Consider the following 23,149-nt stretch of genomic DNA (forward strand, 5'->3'; position numbering starts at 1 on the left):
GCCACAAGGATTCTCCGATGGGCGGAAAATCATGTGTTAGCACTGTCAGCAGTGTTCATTCCCGGAGTGGACAACTGAGAAGCAGACTTTCTCAGAAGACACGACCTCCACCCGGGAGAGTGGGGACTTCATCCAGAAGTTTTCCAAATGATTGTACACCGTTGGGAAAGGCCACAGGTGGACATGATGGCGTCCCGTCTCAACAAAAAGCTACAAAGATATTGCGCCAGGTCAAGGGACCCTCAGGCGATAGCTGTGGACGCTCTGGTAACACCGTGGGTGTACCAGTCGGTGTATGTGTTCCCTTCTCTGCCTCTCTTACCCAGGGTAATGAGAATAATAAGGAGAGGAGTAAGAACTATACTCATTGTTCCGGGTTGGCCAAGAAGAGCTTGGTAACCAGAACTCCAAGAAATGATCTCAGAGGACCCATGGCCTCTGCCGCTCAGACAGGACCTGCTGCAACAGGGGGCCTGTCTGTTCCAAGACGTACCGCGGCTGCGTTTGACGGCATGGCGGTTGAACGCCGGATCCTGAAGGAAAAGGGCATTCCGGAGGAAGTTATCCCTACGCTATTTAAAGCTAGGAAAGAAGTGAACGCAAACCATTATCACCGCATATGGTGGAAATATGTTGCGTGCTGTGAGGCCAGGAAGGCCCCAAAGGAGAAATTTCAGCTAGGTCGATTTCTGCACTTCCTACAGTCAGAGGTGACTATGGGCCTAAAATTGGGTTCCATAAAGGTCCAGATTTCGGCTCTATCGATTTTCTTCCAAAATAGAACTGGCTTCACTGCCTGAAGTTCGGACTTTTGTTAAGGGAGTGCTGCATAGTCAGCCCCCGTTTGTGCCTCAAGTGGCACCGTGGGATCTCAACGTGGTGTTGGATTTCCTGAAGTCGCATTGGGTTGAGCCACTTAAATCCGTGGAGCTACAATACCTCACGTGGAAAGTGGTCATGCTGTGGGCCGTGGCGTCGGCCAGGCGTGTATCAGAATTGGCGGCTTTGTCATACAAAAGCCCTTATCTGTATTTTATATGGATAAGGCGGAATTGAGGACTCGTTCCCAATTCCTTCCTAAGGTGGTATCAGTTTTTCATGTGAACCAACCTATTGTGGTGCCTGCGGCTACTTGGGACTTGGAGGATTCCAAGTTACTGGACGTAGTCAGGGCCCTGAAAAGTATATGTTTCCAGGACGGCTGGAGTCAGGAAAACTGACTCGCTATTTATCCTGTATGCACCCAACAAGCTGGGTGCTCCTGCTTCTAAGCAGACTATTGCTCGCTGGATCTGTAGCACGATTCAACTTGCACATGCTGCGGCTGGACTGCCGCACCCTAAATCTGTAAAAGCCCATTCCACGAGGAAAGTGGGCTCTTCTTGGGCGGCTGCCCGAGGGGTCTCGGCTTTACAACTTTGCCGAGCTGTTACTTGGTCGGGTTCAAACATTTTTGCAACAGTCTACAAGTTTGATACCCTGGCTGAGGAGGACCTAGAGTTTGCTCATTCGGTGCTGCAGAGTCATCCGCACTCTCCCGCCCGTTTGGGAGCTTTGGTATAATCCCCATGGTCCTTACGGAGTCCCAGCATCCACTTAGGACGTCAGAGAAAATAAGATTTTACTCACCGGTAAATCTATTTCTCGTAGTCCGTAGTGGATGCTGGGCGCCCATCCCAAGTGCGGATTGTCTGCAATACTTGTTTATAGTTATTGCCTAACTAAAGGGTTATTGTTGAGCCATCTGTTGAGAGGCTCAGTTATATTTCATACTGTTAACTGGGTATAGTATCACGAGTTATACGGTGTGATTGGTGTGGCTGGTATGAGTCTTACCCGGGATTCAAAATCCTTCCTTATTGTGTCAGCTCTTCCGGGCACAGTATCCTAACTGAGGTCTGGAGGAGGGTCTTAGTGGGAGGAGCCAGTGCACACCAGGTAGTCCTAAAGCTTTCTTTAGTTGTGCCCAGTCTCCTGCGGAGCCGCTAATCCCCATGGTCCTTACGGAGTCCCAGCATCCACTACGGACTACGAGAAATAGATTTACCGGTGAGTAAAATCTTATTATTCTCTCTGCAGTGTATTATAATATGTAGGTACAAAAAATGGTAATAGGTGTGAGATTTCCTAACCTATTGTGATAGCTGACTAGGTATTAAAACCTGAGCAGCATGATTGGCGTAGTGATTAGCATTACTACCTTACAGCACTGAGGTCTTGGTTACAATGCCAAAGTGTGTGCAGAGTTTGTATGTTCTTACCAGGTTTGTGATTTTCCTCTGGGTGGTTCAGTTTCCTCTCTATTCCAAAACATACTGGTAGGTTTATTAGATTCTGACGGGAAAGAAATAACCCTAGTGTGTGTGTGTGTGTGTCCATGTTAAAGGGGATATAGATTGTATTATATTTGGCAGACTTTGCAGCTCATTATAGAGGAAAAGTATGTGCCTCTCTTACAAGTTGTAGATTAGAAAAGGAGGTTTACCTGTAGCCTAGATGTTCACACTAGTGGAAACAGTAGTAGGGTTTAGCAATTACTAATGCTACAGATACATTGGTACAGCATGTCACCCAGGCTGCTCCAGTTACAGCAAGAGATGCACTGCCTGCTGACTGCATCCTCAGATATTTCAATGTTATAGTGATTGTTCTATTCAGGGCTCATCATTATCAGTCTTCTCCCCTCCACAAGTTATTTCATTTCTGCACATTATAAATTGTTTTACAAAAAAGGCATACACTTGTACAGTTTGCATTGTTCTGCCCCACACTCTCTCTAAAGTTTATCAACAAGAAAATGCAACTGGATCATGAACACAATATGGATGTTTGCTTAGTAGTCCCAGTAAGACAGCAATGCTTACCACTGTGTCGCACTAAATGGGCTCTGTGATGTCTGCACTCCTTTTGATTGAATCCATTATCAACTTGTACTTTTTTAGTCATCCACATTTAAAACCTAATTAAAAGGGGTTTATAATCTGCAAGCCTTGTCAGCTTTTGCTATTTAGCTGATCTCACTAATCAGTGCAAGAACACACTACTTTTCACAGCTATCAGCCGCTGATTCCTTGCAGTGTTCTTCACTTCATCATTTATTGGGAATGCAGTCAAGATCCCGCCGGACGGAATCCCGGCGGTCGAAATACCAACACCGGGAACCCGACCGGAACAATCCCGACATATTCTCCCTCTGTGGGTGTCCACGACACCCATAGAGGGAGCATAAATTAGTGTGCCCGCAGCGTGGCGAGCCCGCAAGGGGCTGCGTTGCTTTCGCCCCCCTGTCGGGATTGTGCCAGTCGGGATCCCGGTGTCTATATTCCGACTGCTGGGATCCCGTCCGGCGGGATTTTGTACTGATCCCCATTTATCAGTACGTTACAACTTTGAGATTCACCCAGTCGATGTCATGGAGAGCATTCTGACTAACGAAAACGTGTTTCCTTTTTGCATGTTGAGTGTTTAAATGGGAGTTGCACCTGTTATTTGTTTATTAGTGCTACAAAAGCGAAAGGCGTCAATGCATTGGTTGGGCTCCACACCCAGCAGCATTTACATTTTGTCCTTGCTGTGTTTTCTCTTTACAGAATGACGATGAGGTCAGGGGTAATGAGAGCAAAAAACCAAAAGTGGAGGAGAAGACCTCAAGCCACAAAGTGTCCAATAGAGAGTAAGTAAGAAGTGTGTGATTCCATTGACAATGATGAGTGACTGCTTACATTGCCACTAATTACAGTAAAACAAATCAGCAGATGTTACTGCTGAACTCTGAGGTCCAAGGATGAATGTGCGATGATAGGGATTTCCCTGTGCTGGAGAAACTGTTGGGTCTTCGGTACTTTGTAGCCATTGCTGCTAACTGAATATCCCCCTTGTACTTATATCTTGTGCTTTGGTGTAACAACATATTTTTTTCATTGCTATTTGTATCAAGAGAACTGCTAATATGACTTGTGTGCCACAGTTTTGTTTTTTGCTTTACCCACCGGTGTTCATTAAATTGTAAATTATAAGTGCTTTTTCTTCTAATTAGAATAAAATGTATTTTAATAGTAAAACTTGAAATGCTCTTAGGTTATCGAAACAGAATCCAGTTAAAGAAAAAGATCCCCTGCCATCACCTGCCCCACCTGCACTACAGAAAGATTCCAAGACAGAGAATGGACCACGTAAAAGAACAGTTAGCCAATCATCCTCCCTGAAATCTGGTAGCAGTGGCAGCACTAAGGAAAGCAGCACCAAAACCAGCTCTTCTGCCAAGCAGAGAAAGACGGACGGGAAGTCCACTAGCACTACAAAGGAACCCAAGGTAGAGATGGAGAGCGCTGCCTCATATGAGGAGTACTATCGAAGAAGCTAATAATTGTTCAAATTTTAAGGTTTCCTTACTTAATTGTCACGTGTATCCATACTGTATAGTACCTTTAAAAGTTTCCATCCTTCTGTAGAAATACCCCCAGACTCACAAGTTAATAGATATGCTCTGTACAGACTTGCACATAGGATGTACAGTAACTAGAGCACACTGAGTCTGATTGTGAGGTGCTTGCAAATCCAAATGCAGATGGGTCGGAGAGACTTCCAGCAACCTGCACATGCATCGGGGGCTGCAAATGCATCTTAAAATACTTATGATCAATTCTTGCAAGCATGTCACTTGCAGCTGGATGGGCAATACTGTGTGATAATGGTTCATAATACATGTAGAATAAATTTGCAGTGGTCATGTGCATTCTATACAAATCTGTTTGTATGTAATAACCGTTCTATCCAGTTGGTCTCCTGCATCAAGGCTAGGGCTGATGCAAATGCCCTTAATAGTGATGACATGTGGTCCCCCATACATGGGCTCGGGGTGGTGCTGTATCCGGCTGAATACTGGTGGATGTTTATGTGGGTTTTCCCATCACTGGAATATCCGACGTTGCGGCCATATTACATGCAACGAAGGGTCGGGCATACTGTGTTCTGTGTCAGCATTTCTTTACTGTACAATAGGTCTGTTCATTTTTTGTTCTTCTGTGGGTTTAGATGTCTTTAACAAGACTACAGTCAAAGGATTTACCTTAACACTTTTATATTGTGAAACTCTTTGACCTTGGTGTCCTTCATTGGACTAAAGAAGTTTTATAAAACTCTATAATGCCTCCCCTTGCTATGTAAAGGTATTTTTTTTAAATGTGAAAAATTTGTGAAAGCATAAACTTTGTCGAACATGGAATATTTTGAATGGGGTTGGGATTGTGTGGCCGCCAGATTGGAGGGTGGTGGTGGGGGGAAGGGGGGGGGGGGGTAGTGGCTAGCACAACGAAGCCCCTTGTGGGCTCGGTGGCTCACTACGCCCACCACAGGCTCTCCAGATTCTGTTCCCACGATTGGGAATAGTCCCTGTTAGTTGACATGCCGACTGTCTGGATTTCAGCGGTCGGGATTCCGGCATCGGTATACTGACCGCCGGTAACATGATTACATCCCCTTGGATGTCTGACTTATCACGTAATTTATATAAAAGCAGGTGAAAATAAAACTTTTTACCTACTTTTGTATAAATGAAGTATCAGGGCCATTCATCATAAAGGTAATGCTCTCCTGCTTGCCTTTCACTCCCGGCACTTCGCCACTTTCAGATGACGTTTGTACCCGCACCACGCGCCTTCCCGGTCGTGAAAAGAGATTTGTTCGGATCTCTCCGCCATAAGTCCTGAATGCTTGAACCCCAATTCACACTTCCACAGTAGCTCTGGTCCGGCAGTGCTAAGTTTCATGAAAGGATTTGCAGAGACAGCTGATCTTCAGATACACTGTCTCAATGCACCGGGCCAATGTTGAGTTGCTTTGGCGCTCATGGTGAGTTAGATACTTAACTATCAGTGACTATCGGGCCCCCAGTTATTAACATAATGAATAGGCCTCTAAGTCACTTTATTCCTTGATATGAACGCTTGCATTAGAGAGATCAAGATTGCCCAGATAAAGGTTTAGAAGTATTATTTATTTACTATAGTAGATCCACTTATTGTTTGTACCAGTTTAAGTGTATTGCAGTTATTTTTTTATCTAACAATATAAAACATTAATTTGCAGGAAAAAATCTCAAATAATACCACTGCTGTAGCTTTCATACCACCAATTGATAACAAGTCCCGAAGGGCTAAGCTGATTTTTGAAGACAGGTAAGGTACCGGTTATATCGTTTTGCAATAAATTCTAATATTTTCTGTTTTAAATACAATACTTGGGAATCACTGATATGATGTTCACAGACCTGTAACTACTTTGAGGCTTACTGTAGTAAGCTGTATTTTGGCAATGTGTTATGCGTCAAAATGGATTTATAGAAGAATTTTTTTCCATTAATTTACACCAAACTGTAAGCATTTCGTTAGCAATTAATAGACCAGAGTACACTAGCTGCCCCAAGCAAGTGTGCCATGACCCCCCAACCCCCCCCCCCATCAATTTCATACTCGTCCATCAGCCACAGAACTCACAAATTATAGGAGAACAGTTTAAAACCAGGCTGCAGATATTGTAGCTCCTCTTTTCACATTGCCGTTACCCCTACTGGTAATGCTAGTACAGCAGGAAGAGCAGCCCCTTGGTGTCACACGGTGCTCTAATGTCTCAGGAGATGGTGACCAACACAAGAGCAGGCATGGGGGGAAACTTCTGCACTCAGAGTGGTTCCTCCCAAGATTATGTTGTTACTTTCATGGAAATACAGCAGACTAATTCACATCCTCGCATGGTTTATTTTATGGTTGGGATAGATTATTTAGCATTGCTGTTTTTATCCCAGGAATCACTCGGCTGATCATTACCTGCAAGAAGCAAAGAAACTCAAGCATAATGCAGATGCTTTGGTAAGAGTCTTTAAAAATACTGAAGCAAAGAAACTCAAGCATAATGCAGATGCTTTGGTAAGAGTCTTTAACAATATTGTTGCGTAAACCCATTATTATTATTATTATTATTATTATTATTATTATACTCCTTTATATAGTGACAACATATTTCGTAGTGCTGTACACTGGGGGGATCATGATGCAAAAAACCTACAATGACACAAGATAGCCTAATCCAAGTGAGGTTACAGTCTGTGGGGAATTTACGGTAGTGGAATAACAATTGTAGGTGTTGGGAGAGTACATGACTATTGTAAGGACGTCTTATCAACCACTAGTATTAAAGCAGGCAACTGATACAGTTAGAATGAGGAAATATGGGTACATGAAAGTCATTGCTGAAATGTTACGGGTTCTTCTGATGACTTATGTAACTGAACTAAACCTGTTGGTTTATACAAGGTGTTAGGACAGGGGGTGGCAATCCGTTTTAGTGTTAATCTGCTGCTTTCACAGTGCTAAAGCTGGACAAATACAGTCCCTTTTTATTCCCACACTGCTATATGGGACCAATTGGCCAATATTGTCTGCAATATTGCAGCATTTATGGTCCATGTAAGACACCAGATGAGGGACACAGCATGTCATAGATTACACACACCTAAGGGACACAGGGCACAGCATGTCATAGATTACACACACCTAAGGGACACAGGGCACAGCATGTCATAGATTACACACACCTAAGGGACACAGGGCACAGCATGTCATAGATTACACACACCTAAGGGACACAGGGCACAGCATGTCATAGCATACACAGACATTAATCTAGTTTACAGAATGTACATGGTTGTAATTGTTCTGTGTTTGTTTGCCTGTTTTTTTATAGTCTGACCGATTTGAAAAAGCGGTATACTACCTTGATGCTGTGGTTTCTTTCATCGAGTGCGGCAATGCATTAGAGAAGAGTGTCCAAGAGTCAAAATCACCATTTCCTATGTACTCTGAAACAGTTGAGCTCATTAAGTATGTATTGTGCTTTGACATTTAGCCTTTAGTGTTTGTCACCTGTGCTTTTCATACAAGTACCAGTGGGGAAGTGTGTAAATATCTAGTTACGGGAATAACAGCCATCAATATAAAGCTAGTCAGATTTGGGTATTACATGCAGGTTTGTGTACAAGATCAATTCCCCCCTAGTGTTATGATCTCTGCATCTCCCTCTACCCCCACACACCCCTTTGCTGATGACTGTTTTGTTATTGGCTGACACCCACCCTTGTATGCTCTTGTTTTCCTGGTTAAAACAACCTGTTAGTTGACTGAGAACCTTTTTTCTTACCCTGATCCTTCCAGCAAATTGAGGGGTTATACAGGGGGGAGTAGATGAGACCGCTAGTGCTAAATTTAATTTGCTTAAAATCTATCTGAGCATCCCTTCATCCCAGTGTCTCCCATATGGATTCACAGAAAAATTTAAAATAGTAGTATAAAGATCCTGTTATTTTGAGAAACATCCAATATATTGTAAAAAATTATTTACATACATAGGGAGATTTATTAGAGCTTGGGTAGACCGAAAGTACCAACCAATCAGCTCCTGTCAATTTTCAAACACCGCCTGTAACATGGCACTTATTTGCTGATTGGCTCTTCCTACTTCATCATTCTCCAAGGCTTAGTACATCTCCCTCAAGATGCAATATTAAATAAATGAAAGAAATTTACATAAAGTTCACTAATAAATGTGGTGTGATTCTGTAGGTACACTATGAAACTGAAGAGCTCTTCAGCTCCAGATGCTACAGCAGCTGATAAACGACTTGGTGTTCTTTGGTATGTACAAATGAGCTATTGGTGATGTATACAAACAATTGTATTGTGCGCATACCACTTTGAGGTATTTTTTTTGGGCGGGGATTGATATGCCGGCGGTCAGAATACCGACAGCAGCATCCCGATGGTTAAAATCTCGACAGGGGCAAAGTAAGTATGCCCCATCCCTGCAGCCTAAACCTAAGCTCCAAGAACGCGGACTTACCTGTCGCCGGTCCGGCAAGCGTTCATTCAGGATCCCAGTGCTGGGGTTGTGATCCTAGCCAGGATGCCGACGTTAGTATTTCGACTGCCGTGATCCCAACCTGATCCCCTTTTTTAATGTCCCTATGTGATTGGCCTCTTTGTAATTTTTCTGTTTTCTGTTTTTTTTTCGGTCTTGGAGGTTTATGTTGTGTTTTGTTTTTTGTTTTTTTTCCCTTTAGAGGGTGGAAAGGTTAGTTTTTTTTTTTTTTTTTTCTAGGCTTCTAAATCACTGCTTTAGCTATATTTTACTCTTCTATTTCCTCATGCATGATCAAGCATATGGAAGCATTGAAACATAACTGCTGATTTCTGCAACGGGGTACACTGTGTTCCACAGGGAATACATTGGGGGTGTAGAGATGGATCTTGATCCAGGCACCAAGCGGTTAAAGCTTTAGCTGTCCCAAGATGCAATGGGGCCTCCTCTATAACCCCGCCTCCAGGCACTCTGAGCTCAGTTTCAGTTGGTGTCTGCAGAAGCAGGTCACTTAACAGGAGGGCTGCATTGGGCAGCCCTGAAAAAGCTTTTTCTGACAAAAAATTTCTTCAAAACTGGGCTGTCAGCGCTGTATGCTCCATCACCTCCCAAGCAGCGTCGCATACTCCCGCTGGCTTAGTTCCCGGGTACTTGCGGCGGAGACGCTCCGGCTTAGGCACACAGTCGCAGATGCTATCCTAGTTCGCGTGGCTGCTACGGGGAGAGGAGGTAAGAGGGTCCCCCAGGCGGGACCCACCATTAAATCGCGTTCCGATCGCAGTCTAGAGTGTCGGACTGCGACGCTGGCGTGGACACTGTGATTGAGCAGGGACCCAACTATATCCACCAGGGCATAGGAGTCCAGGTCTGATATACTAGTGTCCACTTTTAATAAGACTCCACAGTACCAGGTGGTGGAGTCGGCGCTTGACCTGTAGCCCATCCCCTGGCCCAGGGCGCCATCTACTGCTGGTGTTTCTGCCCTGGAGCTGCCTCACACTCTCCCTCACTCCCTGACTGAGACGCTGGGCGCCATTTTCTGAAATAGATGCGACTGGTCTCCAGGACTGCAGGGCAAGGTCTCCTTTGTAAACCCGCCTGTACATCAGTGTTGTGGTTTTACAAACACTTAAGTATTCTACAAGTCTATTCAGACAGCGTTAGTTAAGAACAAGTGTACCTGTGCCAGAATATATTGTAGGAGTATTCTGATATATGCATCTGGCCTCAGGCCGCGCATGGTTTCATTTATTTATATATATATATATATATATATATATATATATATATATATATATATATATATATATATATAATTTTTTTTTTTTTATTTTTTTTTTGTTTATATGTGTTCATATAATAATCCAGTGCAATTTCTATTGTTATGACAATTATCTCCATTGCAAATGTAACTGTGTGCCTGTATCTGCTCTGTGATTTCCACATACAGTGGGGCAAAAAATTATTTGGACAGCCACCGATTGTGCAAGTTGACCCACTTAAAAAGATGAGGTCTATAATTTCCATCATTGGTACACTTTAACTGTGAGAGACAGACTCTAGAAAAAAAACAGGAAATCACATTGTATGATTTTTAAACAATTTACTTGTATATTCTTGGGGAAAATAAATATTTGGACACCTACCAAGCAGCAAGATTTCTGGCTCTCACATATCTGTTACTTCTTCTTTAAGAAGCTCTTCTATCCTCCACTCGTTACCTGTATTAATGGCACCTGTTTGAACTGGTTATCTGTATAAAAGACACCTGTCCACACCCTCAAACAGTCAGACTGCCACCTTTCCACCATGGCCAAGACCAGAGAGCTGCCTAAGGACACCAGGGCCAAAATTGTAGAGCTGCACAAGGCTGGGATGAGCTACTCAACAATAGGCAAGCAACTTGGTGAGAAGAGATCAACTGTTGGCGCAATTATTAAAAATGGAAGAAATACAAGATCACTGACAATCTGCCTCGACCTGGGATTCCATGCAAGATCTCACCTCGTGGGGTATCAATGATCTTGAGAACGGTGAGGAATCAGCCCATAACTACACGGGGGGACCTGGTCAATGACCTCAAGAGAGCTGGGACCACAGTCACAAAGGTTACCATTAGTAACATACTACGTCGTCTTGGATTGAAATCCTGCAGCGCCCGAAAGGTCCCCCTGCTTAAGCCAGCACATGTCCAGGCCTGTCTAAAGTTTGTCAGTGACCATCTGGATGGTCCAGAGGAGGATTGGGAGAATGTAATGTGGTCAGATGAGAGCAAAAACGAACTTTTTGGTATAAATTCCACTCGCTGTGTTTGGAGGGAGAAGAATGATGAATGGCATCCCAAGAACACCATACCCACTGTGAAGCATGGGGGTGGAAACATCATGCTTTGGGGCTACTTTTCTGCAAAGGGGACAGGACGACTGATCCGTATTAAGGAGAGGATGAATGGGGCCATGTATCGTGAGATTTTGGGCAAAAACCTTCTTCCCTCAGTAAGAACATTGAAGATGGGATGTGGCTGGGTCTTCCAGCATGACAATGACCCCAAACACACCGCCCGGGCAACTAAGGAGTGGCTCCGTAAGAAGCATTTCAAGGTCCTGGAGTGGCCTAGCCACTCTCCAGACCCCAACCCAATAGAAAATCTGTGGAGAGAGTTGAAAGTCCGTGTTGCCCGGCGACAGCCCCAAATCATGACAGATCTAGAGAAGATCTGCATGGAAGAGTGGGCCAAAATACCTTGCTACAGTGTATGCAAACCTGGTCAAGAACTACAGGAAACATTTGACCTCTATAATTGCCAACCGAGGTTATATTACAACGTATTGAGTGAAACTTTTTGATTGTCCAAATATTTATCATCAGCAAGAATATACAAATAAATTGTTTAAAAATCATACGATGTGCTTTCCTGTTTTGATTTTTCAGATTCTGTCTCTCACAGTTGAAGTGTACCTATGATGGAAATTACAGACCTCTCTCATCTTTTTAAGTGGGCCAACTTGCACAATCGGTGGCTGTCCAAATACTTTTTTTGCCCCACTGTATATCTATCACTGTATACTGTACACTAGGGGACTAGGTGCGTCTGGGTCAGTATATAGTGCGTCACAGTATTTACCTGTTACGTGTATTCTACTGTGTACTAAGTTACATAATACCGGATTTATTTGTAGGTGTTGTGTACTGGGTACTCAGTCACATGCTATCGGATTTATTCGCAGGTATTGTACTCTCTCTGGCTTCATCGTACTAAACCACTCTGTTGCATTTGTGTATAATGTTTAACATGTAGAGCAGTAAATCTGGGGACACTCCTGCATCCTGCAGAGCATGCACAATGGATTTACCGGAGTGTGAAGTTTTGTGTGATGGTCTGTGTACTATGTCTCATACATCTCCCAGTCAGTCCGCAGCTCCTGTAATCAATCTGGAGCCAACCTGGGCTGCGTTCTCAAATCTACTGGGTACTCTAGTTGAACGCTTTATGCCCCCTATGGGACCACCTGTAACATTACAGTCACTGATGTCCCCATGGTTACTCCGCTTTGGGCGGGTAAATTTTACCTCACGGGTTGTAGCGTATGCCTCATTCCTTGGTCAGGCAAAACTCTATTCCAGGTCACTTTCGTGTCTCTGGGTCATCTAAGTGGGCTGCTCCCTCCTCCCTATCCAATACTCTCTCTGATATTTTATCTGAGGAAAGGGGGATCATGCTGTCCTGTCAGGCCCTATATTAGGTGTTTCTGACAAGGATTTTTCATTGCCAAATGATACCACTGCCCTTATGGTTACTGGGAAACAAATCCTACAAATCACGGATAAAAGGATTCCCCTACTGTGGTTAAACAAACTGATATGTTCACACGTAAGAGGGTAAATAAATCTGTTACCACAATCTGACCATTAAGTGTTACATCAGACAAGACCCCTGGTCTAATCCAGTAAAGACATTCCGCCTGTCTACAACGGCATTAGCTCGATGATATCCCCCTGCAGAGTTATATAACAAGTAAGTAATTCACTGATAGTTAACTCGTGTCACCCATCGGGTGTCGTCCACTCTGCCTCTCACCACTGTCTCCTCACTGTAGGCACCGACAGATAAGCGTGTGGAGGCATGCCTGAAGTCTATTATTCCCTTACTGGTGTTGTACATAGACCATGATTGCGTCCTCTTGGGGCTGCAAAATAGATTGACTGGATCAGGCATTAGAGGAAGAGCTGCCCGAGGATATCTGACAATGCCAGACATTCCCTGTCTCACAATACCACCGCCACCTTTTTCTACACCAGGAGGCGTCCCCTGAGGCGGGTGTGTTTGCTGCCAAGGCGTCAAATACGTCTGTCCTGGCTCGCAATATTCTGTGGTTGAGGTCATGTAAGGTGGATCTGGACTACAAAAGTCCTTGGAGGTATTCCCCTTTACTAGGCACATCTTATTTGGGGAAGACCTAATTAAAAATTGGGTCTGAATCGGCGGCTACTATGACTGCCTTTCTCTCAAATGTTACTACTTCTGCACAGAAGGCATAAGGTACCGCTTTTCCCTGCTTTCGGCCTTAAGGGAGAGTGAAGGTCAGGCATACCTGAGATTGTCTCGTGCTCCCAGCAACCACTAAGCCCAAGGCCTAATTATCCTGGGCTGCTCGTCAGCATGCTTCTCATGACAAGCCTGCTGCATGACGATTCATCCAGGTCTGGTCAATGACCACTTCAGATGCATGGGTGTGAGAAGTTGTCTCTCACGGGTATGCAGTCTTTTTCAAGAGACGTCCCCCTCGCCAGTTCTGCACAACAGTTATCCCTTCGGATCTGTTAAAGGCGCAAGCTCTACAGATGATTGTGCGTTCCCTCCTGGATACAGGAAGTGGTAGTGCTGATACCTCTGTCCCAGAGTGGCAGAGGATGCTACTCGACCATGTTTCTAGTCCCGAAACCTGATGGGTCTTTCTGGCCTATTCTCAACCTCAAATCACTGAACAAGTTTGTGAGTGTCCAAGTTCCGTATGGAAACACTGCGCTTAATTGTACTGGCCATGGAACCCGGAGACTATATGGTATCCCTGGATATACAAGATGCTTACCTGCATATGCCTATTGCCATATCGCATCAGCAATATCTGCAGTTTGCTATTGGCAACCTTCACTATCAATTCCAGGCTCTGCTGGCCACGGTCCCTCGGATCCTCACCAAGGTTATGGCCGTGATGATGGCTCATCTGTCGCCAGGGAGTCGGGATCCTGCCATATTTTGACGATTTACTGATTCTGGTGTATTCCCACGATGTCCTCCTCAGTCATCTACAACTGACGGTAAGCTTCCTACAAGCCCACGGGTGTCTCATCAACTGGAAGAAGTCCTCGCTAGTCCCTGCTCGGAGCATGGTGCACCTGGGGGCACTACCAGATACACACAGTCAATGGCTGTTTCTGTCTCCAGAGAAGGTCCTGAAACTTCAGGACAGAATCGGATACTTCATTGCTCGCCCAAGAGTGTCGATACACTCAGCGATGCAGGTCCTTTGCCTCATGGTGTCGGCTTTCGACAAGGTAGAGTATGCTTAATTCCATTCCTGCCCTCTATAGAGATTAATCCTTTCCAAGTGGGATGGCCTGCCTCATCGGATCAGGTCTCACATGATCTCCTTGACTCTGGAGGTTTGTCTGTCGCTGACCTGGTGGCATAGGAACCAACAGTTGAGCAGGGGCCGTCCCTTCTGGATTCACAACTGGGTCCTACTGACTACGGACACCAGTCTTGAGGGGTTGGGGTGCGGTGTTGGAGCATCACTCTTTCCAGGGTCGGTGGACCATGGAGGAATCGCTCCTCCCGATAAACATTCTGGAATTGTGGGCATTGTTCAATGCTTTGGCTCTCGCCCTGCCTCTGATACAGAACAGGCCTGTTCAAGTACGGTCAGACAATGCCACCATGGTGGCGTACATAAACTATCAAGGCGGCACTCGAAGCCGCATGGCAATGATGGAAGTGTCAAAAATCCTTTGTTGGGAGGAACGCCTTCTGCCGGCAATATCGGCAGTGTTCATTCCGGGAGTCCTCAACTGGGAAGTCTATTTTCTCAGTCGTCAGAACGTGCACGGCGGAGAGTGGAGTCTTCATCAGGAAGTCTTTCAACTCCTAGTGAACAAGTGGGGCCTACCAGATGTAAACTTGATGGCGTCTCGACACAATAACAAATTTCCGGTCTTCGGATCAAGAACCGGGGATCCTCAAGCAGTGTATGTGGATGCACTGGCAATTCCATGGACCTTTCGGCTGCCCTACGTGTTCCCTCCAGTGTCACTCCTGCCCAGGGTACTACTGAAGTTCAAACAAGTAGGAGGAATGCTACTTCTAGTCGCTCCAGCATGGCCCAGACAGCATTGGTTCTCAGACCTGCAGGGTCTATCGATAGAGCGTCCTCTTCTACTTCCTCAACGACCAGACCTCCTCGTTCAGGGCCTTTGTGTCTATCCAGACCTGGCCCGACGGACTTTCACTGCGTGGCTCTTGAAGCTTTACTCCTGAGGGCTAAAGAATTTTCCAAGGCGGTCATCCAAACTATGCTGAAGGCCTGCAAACCGGCATCTGCGCAGATTTATTATAGGGTCTGGAATTCTTACTACACCTGGTGTGCTGCTAAGAATTACGAGGCTTACGAATTCAGTACTTCCAGACTTCTGGCTTTTCTGCAACAAGGCCTGGACTTAGGCCTTCGTCTGGCCTCCCTCAAGGTTCATAACCCTGCCTTGTTGGTATGGTTTCAGAGAAAAATTGCGTCTATTCCTGATGTTCATACTTTCACTCAGGGTGTTTTACGGATTCAGCCTCCCTATGTCCCTCCTGTGGCTCCATGGGATCTGTCTGTTCTGAATGCCCTGCAGGAGTCTCCATTTGAACCTCTTGAGTCAGTGGACCTTAAATGGCTCACGGTCAAGGTCCTGTTCCTACTGGCTATCGTCTCTGCTTGGAGGGTGTCGGACCTAGGCGCTTTGTCCTGTCATCCACCCTTTCTGATCTCTGACCGGGCAGTTCTTAGATCTCGCCCTGGTTATTTGCCTAAGGTAGTGTTATCTTTTCACCTTAACCAAGAGATTGTGGTTCCGGCCTTCATCTCTTCTGGTTTGTCCTACAAAGAGCGGTCTTTGGATGTGGTACGGGCTCTCCGTATATACATTGAGAGGACTGCCTCTATCAGGATGTCCGATTCCCTTTTCTCTAACGTCCTAGTGGATGTTGGGGACTCCGAAAGGACCATGGGGAATAGCGGCTCCGCAGGAGACTGGGCACAAAAGTAAAAAGCTTTAGGACTACCTGGTGTGCACTGGCTCCTCCCCCTATGACCCTCCTCCAAGCCTCAGTTAGATTTTTGTGCCCGAACGAGACGGGTGCAGGCTAAGGGGCTCTCCTGAGCTGCTTAGTGTAAAAGTTTAAAGTAGGTTTTTTATTTTCAGTGAGACCTGCTGGCAACAGGCTCACTGCACCGAGGGACTAAGGGGAGAAGAAGCGAACTCACCTGCGTGCAGAGTGGATTGGGCTTCTTAGGCTACTGGACATTAGCTCCAGAGGGACGATCACAGGCCCAGCCATGGATGGGTCCCGGAGCCGCGCCGCCGGCCCCCTTACAGAGCCAGAAGAGTGAAGAGGTCCGGAAAATCGGCGGCAGAAGACGTCCTGTCTTCAATAAGGTAGCGCACAGCACCGCAGCTGTGCGCCATTGCTCTCGGCACACTTCACACTCCGGTCACTGAGGGTGCAGGGCGCTGGGGGGGGGCGCCCTGAGACGCAATAAAAAACCTTTTTTTGGCAAAAAATACATCATATATAGCTCCTGGGCTATATGGATGCATTTAACCCCTGCCAATTTTTCCATTAAAAAAGCGGGAGAAAGGCCGCCGTGAAGGGGGCGGAGCCTATCTCCTCAGCACACTGGCGCCATTTTTTCCTCACAGCTCCGTTGGAGGAAGGCTCCCTGACTCTCCCCTGCAGTCCTGCACTACAGAAACAGGGTAAAACAAGAGAGGGGGGGCACTAAATTGGCATATTAATATATACAGCAGCTATATTAGGGAAAAACACTTATATAAGGTTATCCCTGTATATATATCTATATATATATATATATATATATATATATATAGCGCTCTGGTGTGTGCTGGCAAACTCTCCCTCTGTCTCCCCAAAGGGCTAGTGGGGTCCTGTCCTCTATCAGAGCATTCCCTGTGTGTGTGTGCTGTGTGTCGGTACGCTGTGTCGACATGTATGAGGAGGAAAATGGTGTGGAGGCGGAGCAATTGACTGTGTTAGTGATGTCACCCCCTAGGGAGTCGACACCTGACTGGATGGTCTTATGGAAAGAATTACGTGATAGTGTCGGCACTTTACAAAAGACTGTCGACGACATGAGACAGCCGGCAAATCAGTTAATACCTGTACAGGCGTCTCAAACACCGTCAGGGGCTATAAAACGCCCGTTACCTCAGGTCGATACAGACACTGACACGGACACTGACTCCAGTGTCGACGGTGAGGAAACAAACGTATTTTCCAGTAGGGCCACACGTTACATGATCACGGCAATGAAGGAGGTTTTGAACATTTCTGATACTACAAGTACCACAAAAAAGGGTATTATGTGGGGTGTGAAAAAACTACCCGTAGTTTTTCCTGAATCAGATGAATTAAATGAGGTGTGTGATGAAGCGTGGGTTTCCCCCGATAAAAAACTGCTAATTTCTTAAAAATTATTGGCATTATACCCTTTCCCGCCAGAGGTTAGGGCGCATTGGGAAACACCCCCTAGAGTGGATAAGGCGCTCACACGCTTATCAAAACAAGTGGCGTTACCGTCTCCTGATACGGCCGCCCTCAAGGAACCAGCTGATAGGAAGCTGGAAAATATCCTAAAAAGTATATACACACATACTGGTATGATACTGCGACCAGCAATCGCCTCAGCCTGGATGTGCAGTGCTGGGGTGGCTTGGTCGGATTCCCTGACTGAAAATATTGATACCCTGGACAGGGACAATATATTATTGACTATAGAGCATTTAAAGGATGCATTTCTATATATGCGTGATGCACAGAGGGATATTTGCACTCTGGCATCAAGAGTAAGTGCGATGTCCATTTCTGCCAGAAGAGGGTTATGGACGCGACAGTGGTCAGGTGATGCAGATTCCAAACGGCATATGGAAGTATTGCCGTATAAAGGGGAGGAGTTATTTGGGGTCGGTCTATCGGACCTGGTGGCCACGGCAACGGCTGGGAAATCCACCTTTTTACCCCAAGTCACCTCACAGCAGAAAAAGATACCGTCTTTTCAGGCTCAGTCCTTTCGTCCCCATAAGGGCAAGCGGGCAAAAGGCCACTCATATCTGCCCCGGGGCAGAGGAAGGGGAAAAAGACTGCAGCAGACAGCCTCTTCCCACGAACAGAAGCCCTCCCCCGCTCCTGCCAAGTCCTCAGCATGACGCTGGGGCCTTACAAGCGGACTCAGGCAAGACGGTGGGGGCCCGTCTCAAGAATTTCAGCGCGCAGTGGGCTCACTCGCAAGTGGACCCCTGGATCCTGCAGGTAGTATCTCAGGAGTACAAATTGGAATTCGAGACGTCTCCCCCTCGCCGGTTCCTGAAGTCTGCTTTACCAACGTCTCCCCCCGACAGGGAGGCGGTATTGGAAGCCATTCACAAGCTGTATTCCCAGCAAGTGATAATCAAGGTACCCTTCCTACAACAGGGAAAGGGGTATTATTCCACGCTGTTTGTGGTACCGAAGCCGGACGGCTCGGTGAGACCCATTTTAAATCTGAAATCCTTGAACACTTACATAAAAAGGTTCAAGTTCAAGATGGAGTCACTCAGAGCAGTGATAGCGAACCTGGAAGAAGGGGACTATATGGTGTCTCTGGACATCAAGGATGCTTACCTCCATGTCCCAATTTGCCCTTCTCACCAAGGGTACCTCAGGTTTGTGGTACAGAACTGTCACTATCAGTTTCAGACGCTGCCGTTTGGATTGTCCACGGCACCCCGGGTCTTTACCAAGGTAATGGCCGAAATGATGATGATTCTTCGAAGAAAAGGCGTCTTAATTATCCCTTACTTGGACGATCTCCTGATAAGGGCAAGGTCCAGAGAACAGTTAGAGGTCGGAGTAGCACTATCTCAAGTAGTACTACGACAGCACGGATGGGTTTTAAATATTCCAAAATCGCAGCTGATTCCGACGACACGTCTGCTGTTCCTAGGAATGATTCTGGACACAGTACAGAAAAAGGTGTTTCTCCCGGAAGAGAAAGCCAGGGAGTTATCCGACCTAGTCAGGAACCTCCTAAGACCAGGCCAAGTGTCAGTACATCAATGCACAAGGGTCCTGGGAAAGATGGTGGCTTCTTACGAAGCGATTCCATTCGGCAGATTCCACGCAAGAACTTTTCAGTGGGATCTGCTGGACAAATGGTCCGGATCGCATCTTCAAATGCATCAGCGGATAACCCTGTCTCCAAGGACAAGGGTGTCTCTCCTGTGGTGGTTACAGAGTGCTCATCTCCTAGAGGGCCGCAGATTCGGCATTCAGGATTGGGTCCTGGTGACCACGGATGCCAGCCTGAGGGGCTGGGGAGCAGTCACACAGGGAAGAAATTTCCAGGGCTTGTGGTCAAGCATGGAAACGTCACTTCACATAAATATCCTTGAACTCAGGGCCATTTACAATGCCCTAAGTCAGGCAAGACCTCTGCTTCAGGGTCAGCCGGTGTTGATCCAGTCGGACAACATCACGGCAGTCGCCCACGTAAACAGACAGGGCGGCACAAGAAGCAGGAGGGCAATGACGGAAGTGGCAAGGATTCTTCGCTGGGCGGAAAATCATGTGATAGCACTGTCAGCAGTGTTCATTCCGGGAGTGGTCAACTGGGAAGCAGACTTCCTCAGCAGACACGATCTTCACCCGGGGGAGTGGGGACTTCACCCAGAAGTCTTCCACATGATTGTGAACCGTTGGGAAAAACCAAAGGTGGACATGATGGCGTCCCGCCTCAACAAAAAACTGGACAGATATTGCGCCAGGTCAAGGGACCCTCAGGCAATAGCTGTGGACGCTCTGGTAACACCGTGGGTGTACCAGTCAGTGTATGTGTTCCCTCCTCTTCCTCTCATACCAAAAGTACTGAGAATCATAAGAAGGAGAGGAGTAAAGACTATACTCGTGGCTCCGGATTGGCCAAGAAGGACTTGGTACCCGGAAATTCAAGAGATGCTCACGGAAGACCCGTGGCCTCTACCTCTAAGAAAGGACCTGCTCCAGCAGGGACCATGTCTGTTCCAAGACTTACCGCGGCTGCGTTTGACGGCATGGCGGTTGAACGCCGGATCCTGAAGGAAAAAGGCATTCCGGATGAAGTCATCCCTACCCTGATCAAAGCCAGGAAGGATGTGACCGTACAACATTATCACCGTATTTGGCGAAAATATGTTGCGTGGTGCGAGGCCAGGAAGGCCCCTACAGAGGAATTTCAACTGGGTCGATTCCTGCATTTCCTGCAAACAGGACTGTCTATGGGCCTAAAATTAGGGTCCATTAAGGTTCAAATTTCGGCCCTGTCAATATTCTTCCAAAAAGAACTAGCTTCTGTTCCTGAAGTTCAGACGTTTGTCAAGGGAGTACTGCATATACAGCCTCCTTTTGTGCCTCCAGTGGTACCTTGGGATCTCAATGTAGTTTTGGGATTCCTAAAATCACATTGGTTTGAACCACTCACCACTGTGGACTTAAAATATCTCACATGGAAAGTGGTAATGCTGTTAGCCCTGGCTTCAGCCAGGCGTGTTTCAGAATTGGCGGCTTTATCCTATAAAAGCCCTTACCTAATTTTTCATACGGACAGGGCAGAATTGAGGACTCGTCCTCAATTTCTCCCTAAGGTGGTTTCAGCATTTCACTTAAACCAGCCTATTGTGGTGCCTGCGGCTACTAGGGACTTGGAGGATTCCAAGTTACTGGACGTAGTCAGGGCCCTGAAAATATATGTTTCCAGGACGGCTGGAGTCAGAAAATCTGACTCGCTGTTTATCCTGTATGCACCCAACAAGTTGGGTGCTCCTGCTTCTAAGCAGACTATTGCTCGTTGGATTTGTAGTACAATTCAGCTTGCACATTCTGTGGCAGGCCTGCCACAGCCAAAATCTGTAAAAGCCCATTCCACAAGGAAAGTGGGCTCATCTTGGGCGGCTGCCCGAGGGGTCTCGGCTTTACAACTTTGCCGAGCAGCTACTTGGTCAGGGGCAAGCACGTTTGCTAAATTCTACAAATTTGATACCATGGCTGAGGAGGACCTGGAGTTCTCTCATTCGGTGCTGCAGAGTCATCCGCACTCTCCCGCCCGTTTGGGAGCTTTGGTATAATCCCCATGGTCCTTTCGGAGTCCCCAGCATCCACTAGGACGTTAGAGAAAATAAGAATTTACTTACCGATAATTCTATTTCTCATAGTCCGTAGTGGATGCTGGGCGCCCATCCCAAGTGCGGATTGTCTGCATTACTTGTACATAGTTATTGTTACAAAAATCGAGTTGTTGTTGTGAGCCATCTTTTCAGAGGCTCCTTCTGTTATCATGCTGTTAACTGGGTTCAGATCACAAGTTGTACGGTGTGATTGGTGTGGCTGGTAAGAGTCTTACCCGGGATTAAAAATCCTTCCTTATTGTGTACGCTCGTCCGGGCACCGTATCCTAACTGAGGCTTGGAGGAGGGTCATAGGGGGAGGAGCCAGTGCACACCAGGTAGTCCTAAAGCTTTTTACTTTTGTGCCCAGTCTCCTGCGGAGCCGCTATTCCCCATGGTCCTTTCGGAGTCCCCAGCATCCACTACGGACTATGAGAAATAGAATTATCGGTAAGTAAATTCTTATTTTTGTACTTTTTGGTTTTCACAAACGTACCTGGCCTGCGACTAAGCAAACCTTGGCCAGATGGATTAGATTTGTGATTGCACAAGCTTATGCACAGGCTGGACCTCCAGCTTCTGCTGCTATTAAAGCCCATTCTACTCGGTCTGTTGGAGCCTCTTGGGTGGCCCACTGTAGCGCGTCCGCAGAACATTTGCGTAAGGCGGCTACGTGGTCCTCAGTGAAACACGTTCAATAGGTTCTATGCCTTTGTTACTTCCGCCTCCTGGGATGCTTTCTTTGGATGCCGGGTTCTCATACCCACTAAGGGGCGTTCCCTCCCTTGAGGAACTGCTTTGGGACATCCCCAATGTATTCCCCGTGGAACACAGTGTACCCCGCTGCAGAAAAAGAGATTTATGGTAGACTTACCATTGTTAAATCTCTTTCTGCAAGGTGTACTGGGTTCCACAGTGCGCCCGCCCTGACGCACCAAGCTTCTTTGGGTTTGTATGGCATTAGTCGCTGGTCCCTTCTCCTGTCGTGAGAATGTGGTTCTATGTGACTAACATCTGCCTTCTCTTTTACCTGCTCCTGCATTGGATTGGTTAACGAAACTGAGCGAGCTCCCAGTGCCTGGAGGTGGATTTATAGAGGAGGCCCCAATGCATCTTGGGACAGTTAAAGCTTTAAGCTATTGGTGCCTGGATCAAGATCCATCGCTACACCCCCAATGTATTCCCTGTGGAACCCAGTGTACCTTGCAGAAAGAGATTTAACAATGGTAAGTTTACCATAAATCTCCTTATTGGAGTCATTAAAACATCAAATAGTTATTTATGTATTTCGGTGTAAAATTAACTTATTAAGAGTTGGTGCATAAATTATACTTTTTGTCTTTCTAAAGACGGAAGTTTACTTCTTTATTTATGTTATTTGCAGTCTCCGATGTCAGTCTCTTCTGTACTTACGATTGTTTAAACTGAAGAAAGAAAGTGCATTAAAATATTCCAAAACCTTAACTGAGCACCTAAAAGTAAGTTACTGATTTATTTGTTAATAATGTACTTTGCTGTATAGACCACCTTGCAAACCTAAGCATGTTGCATATTCATTTAATACTAATTGAAATTTACCCTACTTTATTCTATCAACATTGATGTAATTTCTTCTGTGAAATAAATGGTCTCTTAGGTAGCAGAATAATCAAGTAGTCCATATAGAATGTAACCGTGGGGGCATCTTTCTGTCTTGCTGACAAGTACCCATAAGCAAAATGTGAGCTTTCCATTCCTTAATATCTGTGAAGCTGGAAGTGAAAGCAGAACATGTTTCCTCTATTTT

At 46.1% G+C, this 23,149-nt stretch overlaps 1 protein-coding gene across 6 annotated transcripts in view; it reads left to right on the top strand.

Moving 5' to 3' along the window:
- AFF4 (ALF transcription elongation factor 4) overlaps positions 1 to 23,149 on the top strand; it is a 252,605-nt gene that overhangs the window by 219,836 nt on the left and 9,620 nt on the right. For 4 of the 6 annotated variants that reach the window (XM_063928157.1, XM_063928159.1, XM_063928158.1 and 1 more), the window contains 7 exons: positions 3,591 to 3,673; positions 4,078 to 4,312; positions 6,088 to 6,176; positions 6,803 to 6,923; positions 7,741 to 7,877; positions 8,616 to 8,687; positions 22,748 to 22,841. In XM_063928157.1, the coding sequence (XP_063784227.1) occupies positions 3,591 to 3,673; positions 4,078 to 4,312; positions 6,088 to 6,176; positions 6,803 to 6,923; positions 7,741 to 7,877; positions 8,616 to 8,687; positions 22,748 to 22,841 (831 nt within the window). The remainder of the gene's footprint in view (positions 1 to 3,590; positions 3,674 to 4,077; positions 4,313 to 6,087; positions 6,177 to 6,802; positions 6,924 to 7,740; positions 7,878 to 8,615; positions 8,688 to 22,747; positions 22,842 to 23,149) is intronic. The other 2 variants (XM_063928161.1, XM_063928162.1) reach the window with 1 other exon arrangement.

The sequence above is a fragment of the Pseudophryne corroboree genome, chromosome 6 (genome assembly GCF_028390025.1).
Source record: "Pseudophryne corroboree isolate aPseCor3 chromosome 6, aPseCor3.hap2, whole genome shotgun sequence".
In the NCBI taxonomy this organism is placed as follows: domain Eukaryota; kingdom Metazoa; phylum Chordata; class Amphibia; order Anura; family Myobatrachidae; genus Pseudophryne; species Pseudophryne corroboree.